General features: G+C 41.5%; 1 protein-coding gene across 4 annotated transcripts in view; it reads right to left on the bottom strand.

Annotated features, from left to right (window-relative positions):
• dspa (desmoplakin a) overlaps positions 1-11,643 on the bottom strand; it is a 39,150-nt gene extending 27,507 nt beyond the window's left edge. For 2 of the 4 annotated variants that reach the window (XM_077217267.1, XM_077217264.1), the window contains exons 1-4: positions 7,198-8,115; positions 5,219-5,309; positions 4,601-4,722; positions 18-162 (exon numbers count right to left, since the gene is read on the bottom strand). In XM_077217267.1, the coding sequence (XP_077073382.1) occupies positions 18-162; positions 4,601-4,722; positions 5,219-5,309; positions 7,198-7,445 (606 nt within the window). In that variant the 5' untranslated portion in view covers positions 7,446-8,115. Of the gene's footprint in view, positions 1-17; positions 163-4,600; positions 4,723-5,218; positions 5,310-7,197; positions 8,116-11,526 lie in introns of those variants that run through there. The other 2 variants (XM_077217266.1, XM_077217268.1) reach the window with 2 other exon arrangements.
• Positions 11,644-14,674: the final 3,031 nt, after the last annotated feature.

The following is a 14,674-nucleotide window of genomic DNA, read 5'->3' on the forward strand; positions in this document are numbered from 1 at the left end:
GTGTGTGTGTTTCAGACCTTCTTCTGGTTGATCCAGGATAACGCGTCCTGGAAGCTCTTGCTGGGATCGTCCCATCCGCCGCTCACAGCGCTGGTCCTGCGCAGAGTCGTGCCCGTGATGGAGTTACGGATATCCGTGTGGATCAACACACACTCCTCCAGACTGCAACACACACAACCAGCCTTCAGTTCACATGCATCTGCAGCTCATCCTCACACACACATCTGGCTGTTTCTTCAACAAGGTGCATTGAAACCAAGAGATTTGAACTTTGCATTATCCCTGTAGCCAATCACGACTCTACATTGTGTGTTCTTGGTAACAGAAGTGTGTCGGTGATTAATTATGACACATGCACTCAAACAACACACTAGTGATCTGTACTGTGTTTATTGTGCACCACTTACAATCAATCTGTTATTTTCACAATTTAACATTTTTTTTATATTAGCTATGAAATTAGCTTTCCCTTGAGAAAATAAGTGCACTTAACTTAATATTTACTGAATCTGTACTTGCAGATAATGTAATATTAATCAAATAAAAGCATTTTAAATGCACTTTCATTTCATTCAAATGAAAAGTTTTACTTTAAAGTACATTTCAAATCATTATGTTTTCAAGAAGTGCACTTGTTTTGATGTGTTGACCAACATAGTAAAGAACAATGTAGTGTGCTTTATTAAAATTGAACTGTAGTGTGTTATTTAGTATTACATTTAAAGTTAATTATGTACTAAATTGTAAACTTCCTTACTAATGTGTAATTTGACTTTAAAGTATATTTTAGTTGATCATAAATGCTTGTCAGCAGTAACTTTAACCATATTTCAAAGACAAAGGATGTAATATACATTTAATAGTGCTGGGCAACCATTAATCGGATCGAAAATAACAATTTGTGTTTACATAATACATGTGTGTGTACTGTGTACAATTATTTTGTATATATATAAATACACACATATGCATGCATATATTTAAGAAATATTTGCATATACTGTATATATTTATACATAATTTATACTACATATAAATAACACATTTTTCTTAAATATATACATGATTAATCGCAGCACTAAAATTTAAACAATAATACATTTTAATTTCAACTGCAAAAAACATGCAATTAACTGTCTGAAAACATTACATGCAGTTCACACTATATATAAGTTTATTCTATAGAAGTATATTCTTATAAAGTGTATTATTTCCATAATAATAATCTTTTTTAAAGTATGTTCTTCTTTGTCACAAGGGCTAGCAAGAGTCTCAGACACTGTCTTCTTAAAATGTCGTTTCTCCCACATTATTTTAACACCATAACCTAGAGATGGTGTGTTTATAGTGGTGTCGCGATTCCCTCATGTCACGATTCGATACGTTTCTCCAAACTGAACTCACTACAGGATATTATTGCGATACTCCAAGACATGAATAAAGGTTAACAAAAAATTAACTGTTGATTTAAAATACTAAATCTGGTCTTAAATTGTGTGTGTAAATGAACAGGCTTGGACTCGGTGCTGGAAACCCAACGCACAGGACAATAGAGACACCAGAATAACAATATTCATGATTCTGAATCTGAAAATACTGAATTATTTTAGTCGAATATGCTTGCACTCTTTCACTGACTAGATATATTTAAAATAATGAAGGCCAGTTTTTACTGGTAACATCAGACATTTGGCATTATCAGGACCCACAAATATCCCCCCATTGCATTATTATACATTATATTCAACATTCGGCCAATAGTAGATCCTCTGATTCAGGAGAAACGGTGTTGTTTTCGTCCCGGTCATGGATCACTGGACCAGCTCTATACCCTCTCCAGGGTGCTGGAGGGTTCATGGGAGTTTGCCCAACCAATCCACATGTGCTTTGTGGATTTGGAGAAGGCATTCGACTGTGAAGGCGGTGTCCTGTGGAGGGTGCTCTGGGAGTATGGGGTCCGGGGCCCTTTGTTAGAGGCTTGTCCAGTCCCTGTACGAGCGGAGCAGGAGATTGGTTCGCTTCGCCGGCAGTAAGTCACACTTGATGGTGCATGTTGGACTCTGGCAGGACTGCCCTTTGTCGAGTGTGAAGTGGCTGGGATGAGAATCAGCTCCTACAAATCCGAGGCCATGGTTCTCAGTCGGAAAAGGGTGGCTTGTGGCACCACTTCATGTTGGTGGAGAGTTCCTGCCTCAAGTGGAGGAGTTCAAGTATCTGAGGGTCTTGTTCACGAGTGAGGGAAGGATGGATTGGGAGATTGACAGACGGATCAGTGCAGCTTCTGCAGTGATGCGGTCGATGTACCGGTCTGTCGTGGTGAAGAGGAGCTGAGCTACAAGGAGAAGCTCTCCATTTACCAGTCAATCTACGTTCCTACTCTCACCTATGGTCATGAGCTGTGGGTCATGCCTGAAAGGACAAGATCCCGGATACAGGCGGCCGAAGTGAGCTTTCTCCGCAGGGTGGCTGGGCGATCTCTTAGAGATCCCTCAGGTGGAGCTTGGTCACTCGGGAGGAGCTCGGTCACGGTCACTCAGGAAGAGCTCGGTCACTCAGGAGGAGCTCGTCACGGTCACTCAGGAGGAGCTCGGTCACTCAGGAGGAGCTCGGTCACTCGGGAGGGGCTCGGTCACTCGGGAGGCGCTTGGGCACTCAGTGGGAACTCGGTCACTAGTGAGGAGCTCGTCACTCAGGAGGAGCTCGGACACGGTCACTCGGGAGGAGCTCGGTCACTCAGGAGGAGCTCGTCACGGTCACTCGGGAGGAGCTCGGTCACTCGGGAGGAGCTCGGTCACTCGGGAGGGGCTCGGTCACTCGGGAGGCGCTTGGGCACTCAGTGGGAACTCGGTCACTCGTGAGGAGCTCGTCACTCAGGAGGAGCTCGGTCATGGTCACTCGGGAGGAGCTCGTCACAGTCACTCAGGAGGAGCTCGGTCACTCAGGAGGAGCTCGGTCACTCAGGAGGAGCTCGGTCACTCAGGAGGAGCTCGTCACGGTCACTCGGGAGGAGCTTGGTCACTCGGGAGGAGCTCGGTCACTCGGGAGGAGCTCGGTCACTCGGGAGGGGCTCGGTTACTCGGGAGGCGCTTGGGCACTCAGTGGGAACTCGGTCACTCGTGAGGAGCTCGTCACTCAGGAGGAGCTCGGTCACGGTCACTCGGGAGGAGCTCGTCACAGTCACTCGGGAGGAGCTCGGTCACTCGGGAGGAGCTAGGTCACTCAGGAAGAGCTCAGTCACTCGGGAGGAGCTCGGTCACTCGGGAGGAGCTCGTCACGGTCACTCAGGAGGAGCTTGGTCACGGTCACTCAGGAGGAGCTCAGTCACTCGGGAAGAGCTCGGTCACTCGGGAGGAGCTCGTCACGGTCACTCAGGAGGAGCTGCGTCACGGTAACTCAGGAGGAGCTCGGTCACGGTCACTCGGGAGGAGCTCGTCACGGTCACTCAGGAGGAGCTGCGTCACGGTAACTCAGGAGGAGCTCGGTCACGGTCACTCGGGAGGAGCTCGTCACGGTCACTCAGGAGGAGCTCGGTCACTCAGGAGGAGCTCGGTCACTCGGGAGGAGCTCGGTCACTCGGGAGGAGCTCGGTCACTTCGAAGGAGCTCGGTAGCGGTCACTCAGGAGGAGCTCGGTCACTCAGGAGGAGCTCGGTCACTCGGGAGGGGCTCATCCCGGTCACTCGGGAGGAGCTCGGTCACGGCCACTCGGGAGGAGCTCAGTCACGGTCACTCGGGAGGAGCTCGGTCACGGTCACTCAGGAGGAGCTCGGTCACTCGGGAGGAGCTCGGTCACGGTCACTCAGAAGGAGCTCGGTCACTCAGGAGGAGCTCGGTCACTCAGGAGGAGCTCGGTCACGGTCACTCGGGAGGAAGTCGTCATGGTCACTCAGGAGGAGCTCGGTCACTCAGGAGGAGCTCGGTCACGGTCACTCAGGAGGAGCTCGGTCACGGTCACTCAGGAGGAGCTCGGTCACTCAGGAGGAGCTCTGTCACGGGCACTCGGGAGGAACTCGTCACGGTCACTCAGGAGAAGCTCGGTCACGGTCACTCGGGAGGAACTCGTCACGGTCACTCAGGAGGAGCTCGGTCACGGTCACTCGGGAGAGGCTCGGTCACTCGGGAGGAGCTAGGTCACTCGGGAGGAGCTTGGTCACGGTCACTCGGGAGAGCTCGTCACGGTCACTCGGGAGGAGCTCAGTGTAGACCCGCTGCTCCTCCACATCGAGAGGAGCAGCTGAGGTGATGATGATGATGATATTCAGCATTGTATTTAATAGTTTAATGTAATACTGACACTTAAACTCTTATAAAAAATTCTTGCACAGTAATTTTCATTTTGGGTGAACTGAACACAATTCATATTGTCACTATCCACGAAATATATTGTTGCATTTTTGTATTGTGATATAAATTGTGACATATAGTGATATATTGTTACAGCCCTAAGTAAGTTTATTAAGAGATAAAAGTGTCCGTAAGTTTAAGAAACACCCATTCTTGCTGAACGAATGTCACAATATATTCCTGGTTACTGACATGTACTCATAGTGGGCTGGGCTGGTTCCGTTAGTTCGCACACACACACACACACACTGCTGTACCTGCGCAGGATGTTGTCGCTGGGTACTCTGGCGTTCTGTAACTCTACGGCACACATCTTCATCTGCTCCATGGCTTCCATTGCTGCTATCATGTTCTTGTCCACCTCAGCGGCCGGTCCCATCTGAAACACCACATCAGAATCAAGAAATCACTGTGAGTGTGTGTGTGCGTGTGTGTGTGTGTGTGTGTGTGTGTGTGTGTGTGTGTGTGTGTGTGTGTGTGTGTGTGTGTGTGTGTGTGTGTGTATAGCCGCAGGAACATATTTTATCAGGGGGCGGTGCTGTGGTAAGAGTATTTTTAACAAAATCCTACTGTTAAACAGCCCAAACAAGATGAAGAACATACAAATGAATGGACCGACTCATGTGAGGACGCTCAGAACTCATAATATATTTTACAAACAGCACAAAAATCTGCATCTTACCTTATAATACTCACTCAGGAGATAGTGCCGGTTCACAAAGAAAGCAAAAACACAAGACACGGACAGTGGAACAGGGGAAACGCAAGGTCTCGAGGCACGGGTGCTGCAACACCCCTAGATCCCGCGGCCATATGTGTGTGTGTGTGTGTCTGTCACATGCAGAAGAGTGGAAGTGTGTGTGAATGACTCTTACGTTCTCCAGGAGGTTCTGCGCTCGCTTCAGGAAGCCAAAGCACTCCTGGTAGAGCATCTGAGCTCTTTTATGGACAGACATCGAGGACATGCTGAGAAAATAGAAAAATACTAAATTAATAAATACACAAGTGTTCTTGAGAAGTTACATTATGCATTAGATCTAACTTACCTATGTAAGGTATTTTAAAGAAAACTTAAAGATTTCATGTTCTGTTGGACAGATTTATCATTTCCATCTTCCATCATTTTCAGTAGAAGACAGATCAGAACAATCTCTCAAATGGGAACAAACAAGCCATTCTGGCAACACTTTATTTTACAGTGTCCTTCTTACATATGTTACATGATCTTACCATAGTAATAACAGTAAATTATGCATAATTACTAACCCTCAACCAAATCCTAATTCTACCCTAACCCTATAGTAAGTACATGTAGTTGCTTAATATTACTCAGTTCTTAAATATATAATCACACTGTAACAATGACACCTTAAAATCAAGTGTAATCGCCATTCTTTATGAATTACATAATGTACCGTTCATTTTAATACAAGCATTTACATGCAATGTCCATATGCTCCGTGCATTAGTAATTTTAGGGGCTTACACTTTATTTTAAGGTGACGTAGTTACATTGTAATTACTCAAATAAGAATTGAGTAATATTAATTAACTACATGTCATTACTATAGAGTTACGATTAGGGTTTGGTTTAGAGTTAGTTACTTTTAATTTCGTTTTGTATGTGTTCATTTATTAAAGTCTTTAAATGTTTGCCGGCTCCCGCCTCCTTCTTCCCCGCAACATCTAAGCTCGTTACTCTATAGTAAGTACATGTAGTAACGTCTAACTACGTCACCTTAAAATAAAGTGTTATATTAAGTTTTTTTGCAAGCACTGTTTGTTAAAGTGGAGGAGAGTGGGTCACAACCTAACACTTTTACTTTCTCAGTTTGTGTAAATCCACTTGGGTTCACAGTATTTACTTTCCCCCGCATTCATTTCACACGTCTAGTACAATCATGTGGTTTTGTTTCATTAATACACTGTATACTTTATTCTTGATTTACCCCGAAAGAATGTAAGTGAAGTGTGACAACATGCCCCGTAGGTGAGATATGACAGATTCAAATATTGTCCGATAAGACTAACTAAAATATTTTGTCAATAAAATGTAATTATTAACTTTTTCATACAACATAATAGTATGCCAGGCTAACAAAATAATAGCATTTGCTATTGCGATAATGCGATATGCGATACGATAATGCTTAAAGTGTGTAAAATAAGCTTAAATTAACTTTAAAATATATGTAAAATGATGTAACCTACATGTGTTTCACAATCTTTGTGTGAGCAGAAAACAACTACAGCTTCTCAGTGTGAACATCGGTGCTTTACTGTAGCATAAGAAGTGTTATTTTAACATCAGTGTAAACCACATGGGTTTAGGGGTTCAGGAATGCCTACATTAGGTTTATTTAACAACAGAAACTGATACACTGATACAACACATACAAAAAGATACATTTGCGATATTTCGATATTGTGCAGCCCTAGACTGGCATGTGTGTAAACTTTTAAAGCATGTGTGTTACAACTATCCCAGTTTGTGCCCCGCTCACTCCTACACGTTACAAGAGACTTTGTACATGTCAGTCAGTGTGATGGACAGTTTCCTGTCTCGCGACATAACAGAATAACATGCACAATGCAAAATGTTTTTTACTCCTTCATATCCTGCATCTGGACACGTAAGTGTCCACCTCTTCTCGGATGTTTCTTTCACCATCATTTCCATCATTTCGTTACATTGCGAAATATACAATAAACAATCGCTGACACAGTAAAAGCACAATGACCTTGAATAGCTCTGATAAGAGAAGAAATAGTGGAGTTCATAATTCGACTTTGTTTGTTGCAGACTTTGTTAATAAATAACACGTAACTTGATAATGCATGAATGAAAGCTCACCCCATTGTCCCCCCTCCTCCTCCTCCTCCTCCTCCTCCTCCTCCATGTCCCTGTGAGCTCTTGGAGAAAGTGTGTGAGAAGTTCTGCGTGTATCCGCCGTCGTTGAACTCGGACTGGAATCCGTTTCCACTGAAGAACGGCGCTACTTCGCCCCGCGGTAAACTGTGAAAACCCGCGGTGAGGTCCGGCCTGGAGCTGGACCTATGGCCCATATGAGTGAGCCTGGTCTGAGATCCGGACAAACTCATCTTTGCAGAAGCTGAAGCAGCGAAACAAAGCGCAGTGAGAGTGATAAAGTCCTCCTGCTCTCCTGCTCTTGCGCGTCTGTGCGCGTCGGTGACTGCGATGGTAATGGACGCTTCGCGCTGGATAGTTCCGGTTTTCCTTTAGACCACACCTGCACGCACACACACACACATGTTCTCATGAGGTGTTCCCGAACCCCCCACCCCACACACACACACACACACTTTCCCACGGAATTATCTGATACAGTCAAATTAAATATTCGTGTTTTTTCCTTAAAACAAATACTTGAGCTTCAGCCAACTTTGAATGCAAATTGTTTTTAAAATAACTTTTTATCAAAAGCTGAAGATGTTTACTACTGCATTTTCCCCCTCAGCTTTTATTATTTATTTTATTTGGTAACACTGTACAATAAGGTTCATTGAGTTTATTTGTTTTTCAAGGTTATAAACATATAACACAGAACACAATACACGTTATATCCAAAATATCCCATATCATTACAGAATCAGTGAAATGGTGAGCATGCGCATCTTACATTAGTTAAAAATTAAGTGAAAAGAAAAGAGAGAATGACATGCACGCCCTGTCTGACTCAAACACTCACACACACACATACACACACACACACACACACACACACAGTCTGCAGAGGACTTTCGCCTGTGTGTGAGTTTTCCACAGGAGAGCAACACACCCAGTCTCACACACCCTTACACTCCTCTGTGACTGAGTACAGGGAGGTTCGTCAGGTTCTTTTTTTGTCTGCTTCTTGTCTTTGAAACAAAGTGAACTGCACTGTCTGTGGTACAAAAAAATAAATAATTGTCCATTAGCCTGGTTGACAAGTGTAAATGACCACTCATAAAGTCATATTGCATTAATTTAACATTGGTGTGGGAAAGTTATAACAGATGTTGAATCTGATAGTTTGAAAATGAGTCATTATTTTGTTCCCTATGTCAGCATTTAAAACTAGTTATAGAAACCAAACTTAATTGCAACACAGTATGTACGCAATACTATGCGTTACCATGTGCAATATGAATTTTTAACATAACATTTCTAGCATTTTGCAACACAGCAAAGATCTTACACAAACGTATCTCAACCAACCAGTTTAGTTTATTTCCACACCTGTTTATCAGGTGCATATATCCAGTTTCAATTTAAAATTTAAATTAAAACCCTCTTTTCAAATTCTTAACTCTCAACAAATTAGAGTTTACCTTTGAAACTTAGGTCCAGTTCAACCTCACTAAAGATATAGCCTATAACCTGTTAATCCTTCGTGGAAAAACTAATAAGCGTTATGTACTATGATGCTCCTATGTTTATTAGAAATGATCGACATGAAATGAAGTCTAGTTTACACATTGTAAGAAAAACAGTTTGTAATGTTGTGGGTGTGTATGTGTTGACAAATTCTTTTTTCCAGAATATCTGCTCCAGGCAAGATTAAACACATAGATAAGAACATTTTGTTGTTTTGTATTTCTCTTATTTCAGCTCTACAAGGACAGCTTGGATGGATGATGCACACCTTTCAGGTATCATGTGACATCTTGCGGTGTCCCCCAAGGCTCAGTCCTGGGCCCATTATTGTTTAACCCAGGGGTGTCCAATCCTGCTCCTGCAGAGTTCAGCTAGAACCCTAATTAAACACTCCTGAACCAGCTAATCAATGTCTTAATAGGATACTAGGAACTTCAGGCAGGTGTGTTGAGGCAAGCTGGAGCTTAACTCTGCAGGACCTCTGCATTTAACCTATACTGTGTACGTTTTATTAAGCTGGTTTTAATCAATATAACATCGTTGTTAAGTCTGACGTAATGCCTCACATTTTCCAGGTTCAAACGATTTTACAGGTCGCAAAAGCAAGCAACAAACAATGCAAATACAGTACGAAAATTCATGATCCTAACCTTGATCTTCATACTGAAATCTCAGTTGGCCAAATCCATCTTTTCTGAATCATTAAAGGGGTCCTATTATTCCCTTTTACAATGTCTCGATTTTGTTTTTGGAGTGTATTAGAATATGTTTACATGCTTGACAGTTCAAAAAACCTTTTATATTATTACAGCTCTTCTCTCCCCAGTCTGGTTGAATGCATCATTATCAATGAAGCCCCTGCTTCTGAAATATGAAATGTGCTTTGATTGGTTAGCTGGACAGTGTATTGTGACTGGCAGCACTTTAGCGTTTGTTCGGGAAATGTCCCGCCCCTTCATAACCGCGAGTTCAACTCAGATGTAAATATTAATGATGGGGTGAATTTCAGACCATTTCAAGCCCGATTCAGACCCCGACAATGTTAACGAACAAGAGGATCGTGCAGAATGGATTTCAAGCACGGATTTCTCAGGACATTTCAGAGTGGTATGTTTTTTTGTAATTTTCTTGTAGACACTATGTTATCCTCCATTTAATCATATTTTTCAGAAAACTATGGTAATACAAACAGTAATCGATAACAAAATCATGGATAATATTCCTAAGGGGCGGTGAACAGTCTTACAAAAGCTCCAGTAAACACTACATCAATGTTAATGTTATGCTAATGTTAGTTAGCATGCTAGCGGAGGCAAAGCTTTGCCCTTCATTTACATCCTACATCTCTAAGTTTGTCAGCCTTAGGACAAACTTTTTAAGGGGTTTTAAAAAAACAGCGACAACAACTCTTCCTCTTCTCTAAAGCAGCGCAACATGGCCTCACCTTCGGGACGGGGTTTACACTAACTAAAGTTAAAAAAGTGAAATTATAATCAAGGACCCCTTTAAAATAACATTGTCAATGTGAGCCAGGAGACTGTAGTTTTTAAGAGATGTTTAAAAGATTAGAGTTTTTTATTAAATGGCTTGGTTGAATTCTAATGTAGAATGCGGTGTGTTATTTCTTGATAACAGACGCTGCTAAGTATAACACACCGTTGCCATGAAAAACAGAGCGTTGCCATGGATTCTAACCGAAGAGACGGAACGGACTATTTTCTTTAGTGGAAGCAATACAATCATTTTTTAAATCAATAAACTCCTTTTTTTGTGTCAAATTATTGATTTATTTGGTAGGTAGCCATGAAATAAGCGGGATAATGTAGAGCGAGGCGGTTGTTATAGCGTACACAACCCCTTCAGGCTTCGCGTCGGGGTCCTGATCAGCCTGTCGGGGTTGTATTCGCTATAACAACCACCTCGCTCTACATTATCCCTTACTTAAAAGGTTAGCTATAAATGAGTTGGGCTAACAAATGTCTGTTGAGATGATATTCTCACAGACTTGGACCTGGAAACAGTATTCGATATGTCACGATTTAACAAGTATATAGTTAGCTGATAATACACAGCTCTGCTAGTCACTTGCACTAGATGTCCACAAATCAATCAGCAGCATGTTGGTGTGCATAGAGAGCATACATGTGTTTGTCAGAGAACGTTCTACAACTAAATAAAGATTCAAAAGAGACCATAGAGAGATCAGGATTAGGATCATTTTCTTATTTTGTTTTTACTGACTTATTTTTACCCCTCTGAGAAGCTCCTATAGATATAAAGCTTATACTTCTCTTTTAGATTGGTTATGTGTGAATAATTGTTTTACATTCTTGAGTAATGTTTTGTTTAATGCTTCAATAAACTTCCTAAAAACAAAATGAGCTAACCTATACACCTATATGCTATTGATTGTTGTCTCTGGCTGGGAACATAGTGATTCTCATAATCGTATTCAACAAGAGTGGCACACACCTAAAGACACACCTGTCGAGCCCTTAATAATTTTGTGATTTCATTTCTTTCAGTACAGTTAATAGTTGCACTTCTGGAAAGAGCATACACATGAACAAACTTGCTTCTACTATAAATGTAATGCCTGAAAGAAACTTCACATACTGTACACACTTGAAAATCAAGAAAAGAAATCCGCCCAAGCCTCACATGCAACACCTCAGCATTAAGTATATCACAACTTGGATATACTTTCAAAGTTTCTGGATAAAAAAACTAAACAAAACAACACTCTCTTTGAGTGAATGTGTATTTCTATGTGTGAACTGGAACTAAAAACTGGAAAACACTTACAGTGTCTGTTGTAGTTTAGCTGCCTTGACTTTAAAATATTAAAAATGTATTTAATTATGTTGTTTTCTCAAGCAAAATCATTATGTCCACACGTGTAATGTAGCCTATTTATAATGCACAAGTGACAGTCCTTACACTGCTTTCTATGATTGTGACAGCCAAAAAAAAACCCCAAGTGCATAAAGGCCTATTGCATAAAGGCCTATTGTTACTTGAGAGGATGCATTGAGAGTTGGGGTTTACATTAATTGGAGCATGGCCGGTAAGACAAGATGAACCACAGTTGTGCAACATTATTCTAAGTAAAGAATTGAATAACCCATGACCTTCTGCAGCGACTGCAAACCTTCACAAGGTCCCTGTATGTGAATGTCAAGACTACAAGGACCTCGCGGTTCCCGGAGTTCAACATTCCCCAGGACTTAATGTTCAATTCTGTTCTCTCACTGCAGTGGCACATCCACTGAGAAGGGGCTTTCGCACTGGGTAGTTCTGGGAATGTTGTTCAGGGTGTTTCCCCGAGAAATAATGGTTCCCTTAGGAATTGTTCTCTGTCTTTGTTAGTTTACGATCTGTCTAACAGTTCTGTCTAATACGTTATTACAGTAGTCAACACTTGAAGTGGATCAAAAAGTTTCATCAAAGTTGTCCTATTGTGTAAAACTTTTCTCCTCCAACTTCAAAATCGTCCAACATTGTTGCTTTACCTTTTATATATTTTTTATTTTTTTAAAATTGCGTCCGATTTAGCCTTTTCACGTTGGCTTTGTAAACACTAGGTCTGTACTTCCGCCTACGTCACGCTTGACCTTTCAACGTGATTGCGTAATGTGTGGCACATCACAGCTAGTTCAAGACCAGCATTTGTGGTTAAAAGTATATAAATGTTTATGTTTTTTATAAAATGTCCGCTGGTTTGTCTAGATCAGACTCTTATTCCTCTGCTGGATCGTGTCGAGACTTTGAAGCTGCACTGAAACTCACATTTGGACCTTCGACCCGTTGGACTCCATTGAAGTCGCTATATGGAGAAAATCCTGGAATGTTTTCCTCGAGAAACATAATTTCTTTTCGACTGAAGAAAGTAAGACATGAATATCTAGGATGAAGTGGGTGTGAGTGAATTATCAGGAAATGTTAATTCTGAAGTGAACTACTCCTTTAATTAAGCACCCTTATTGTAAGGGTGTGGTGTTTTGCTCGCAGGTCAAAGATGTTTTGATTTTTCAACCTTGTTATTGAGCTTACGGATCATGTTAAGTCAAGTCACCTTCATTTATAAAGCGCTTTTAACAGTATGGATAGTTTCAAAGCTGCTTTACAGTGATAGTAGAAATTACCGTAACAATCCGTTTAGGCTTTACAGCAGCTCTAGGATAAAGTTATTGTCCAGCGAAAGATAGTTTTGATTGATTCACTTCCGTTGCGAAGATCATTAGTTATTAACTTAGGGGCCGCTAACACGACACCGTTCTAACAGAAAAACCCTGGTGGTAATATAGGTCCATCCCTGAAATAGGTTCGAAGGTGAAAACGATTATCCATTTTCTCTACGCAAACCTCTAAATCTTCTTCAAGGTCTAATTAAACCGTTCAACTAGCCCATCGGTCTGTGGATGGTAAACACTGGTATGAATCGATTTAGTCCCCAATAAATAACAAGATATCATTTTTAAATGTTTGCGTTTTCAGGCACCCAACTACAACGAAAACACCAACTAGTCTAGTTGACATGTAGTTGTTGTGTAAATGAATGGCCAAACAAAACGTATAAAAAGTTTTGGTAGCACTTTGTTTTACAGTCTTGCTTCGCATGAACATACTATGTACTTATTGTAGTAATGACACTAACTAGGTACTAACCCTGAACCTACCCCTAAACCTTAACGTTACCCATGTATTACTTTTGTGGTAAGAACACTGTAAGTACATTGAAAGTGCACGTACTGTAAAACAAAGTGTTTTAAGTGTGTATTCGTTCTGTGTCGTGTAAACAGCCTTTTAGATTATATCTAGTATACAAAGCACACAATATTTGTCTTTGATCCCACACAGTCACTACCAGAAGTGAGCACTATTCTGAGTGCACTTATTTCACTTCTCCATGACTTATCGAGATTATCTCCAATGATAGTATCGCCTACTTTCAAGGCGAGGCATTTGGCATGTCAAGAGCCTAATGGAATGAAGAGTGTAGTGTTACCATCCCTTAAGTCACAGACTAACCATCAAGGGTTAACATGATTTCAGTCAATCGTTAACTTTCATCGTTTTGCATACTTCCACCACACGCTCTTTATTCATCTTAGATATTTCGGTGATATTTCTCAGGTAATAGGGACGTTTTATGAATGTATCCAAAAAGAAAGTCGCTTAAACCATCTTTAATTTCGCCTGTTTTAAAATTGTATTGCTGGGCCTGAGTTAACCATTTAGATCTGCGTTATCCAGACACATGTTTATACAGTAACTACTCAACAGAACATAACTTTCATATATTACATGGGATGGGTCATAAAGGTGAGCCAACGCCTCTCTCTTCCTTTCCCACTGCTTCTCTAGTACGATACAGCCAGGTGTGGCTGTTCAAACACCCTCATGTCTACAGCCGCTCTGTTGCCACTTGTTGTGTTTTCTTTCAATGCGTAAGGCTTTTCATGACAACACATTACTCATACTGTCTTCTGACACACCCTTGACAGTGGATTCTGCTTGCCTAAACTCCCTGGCAAGGCAGGCATTTCTGTTGGGTTTTGATTAAATTAAATCTTTTATTTCTCTAGAGACTGACAACTGAAGGAGGTATGCGATTTCTTTTCAAGCAAGTGTGACTATGTGTATCTATCTAAGCAGAACCTGAACAGGTCGAAGCACAGAATACATCTAGGCACCATGTCAATGAAACATTTGCATAAACCATTCAGTGATTGACAGAGAAAACTTCCCAGCAGCTGATACCTCATCAGATACCTCAGAAGATGACACACAAATAATGATTTCATCAACCACAGTGCCAAAGACTAGCGCATGTCCACCTCTTCATTAGTAGATATCGCAATCACAAAAGACAATAGCTGAGGAAAATTCATTTAAGGCCATCGACTTTTGGGTTCCTGCCATTAAAAAGCTAATTATATTGCCTATTTAA

Source organism: Siphateles boraxobius, unplaced genomic scaffold (assembly GCF_051911475.1).
Source record: "Siphateles boraxobius isolate OS27281-9 unplaced genomic scaffold, OSU_SipBor_1 72, whole genome shotgun sequence".
Classification (NCBI taxonomy): Eukaryota; Metazoa; Chordata; class Actinopteri; order Cypriniformes; family Leuciscidae; genus Siphateles; species Siphateles boraxobius.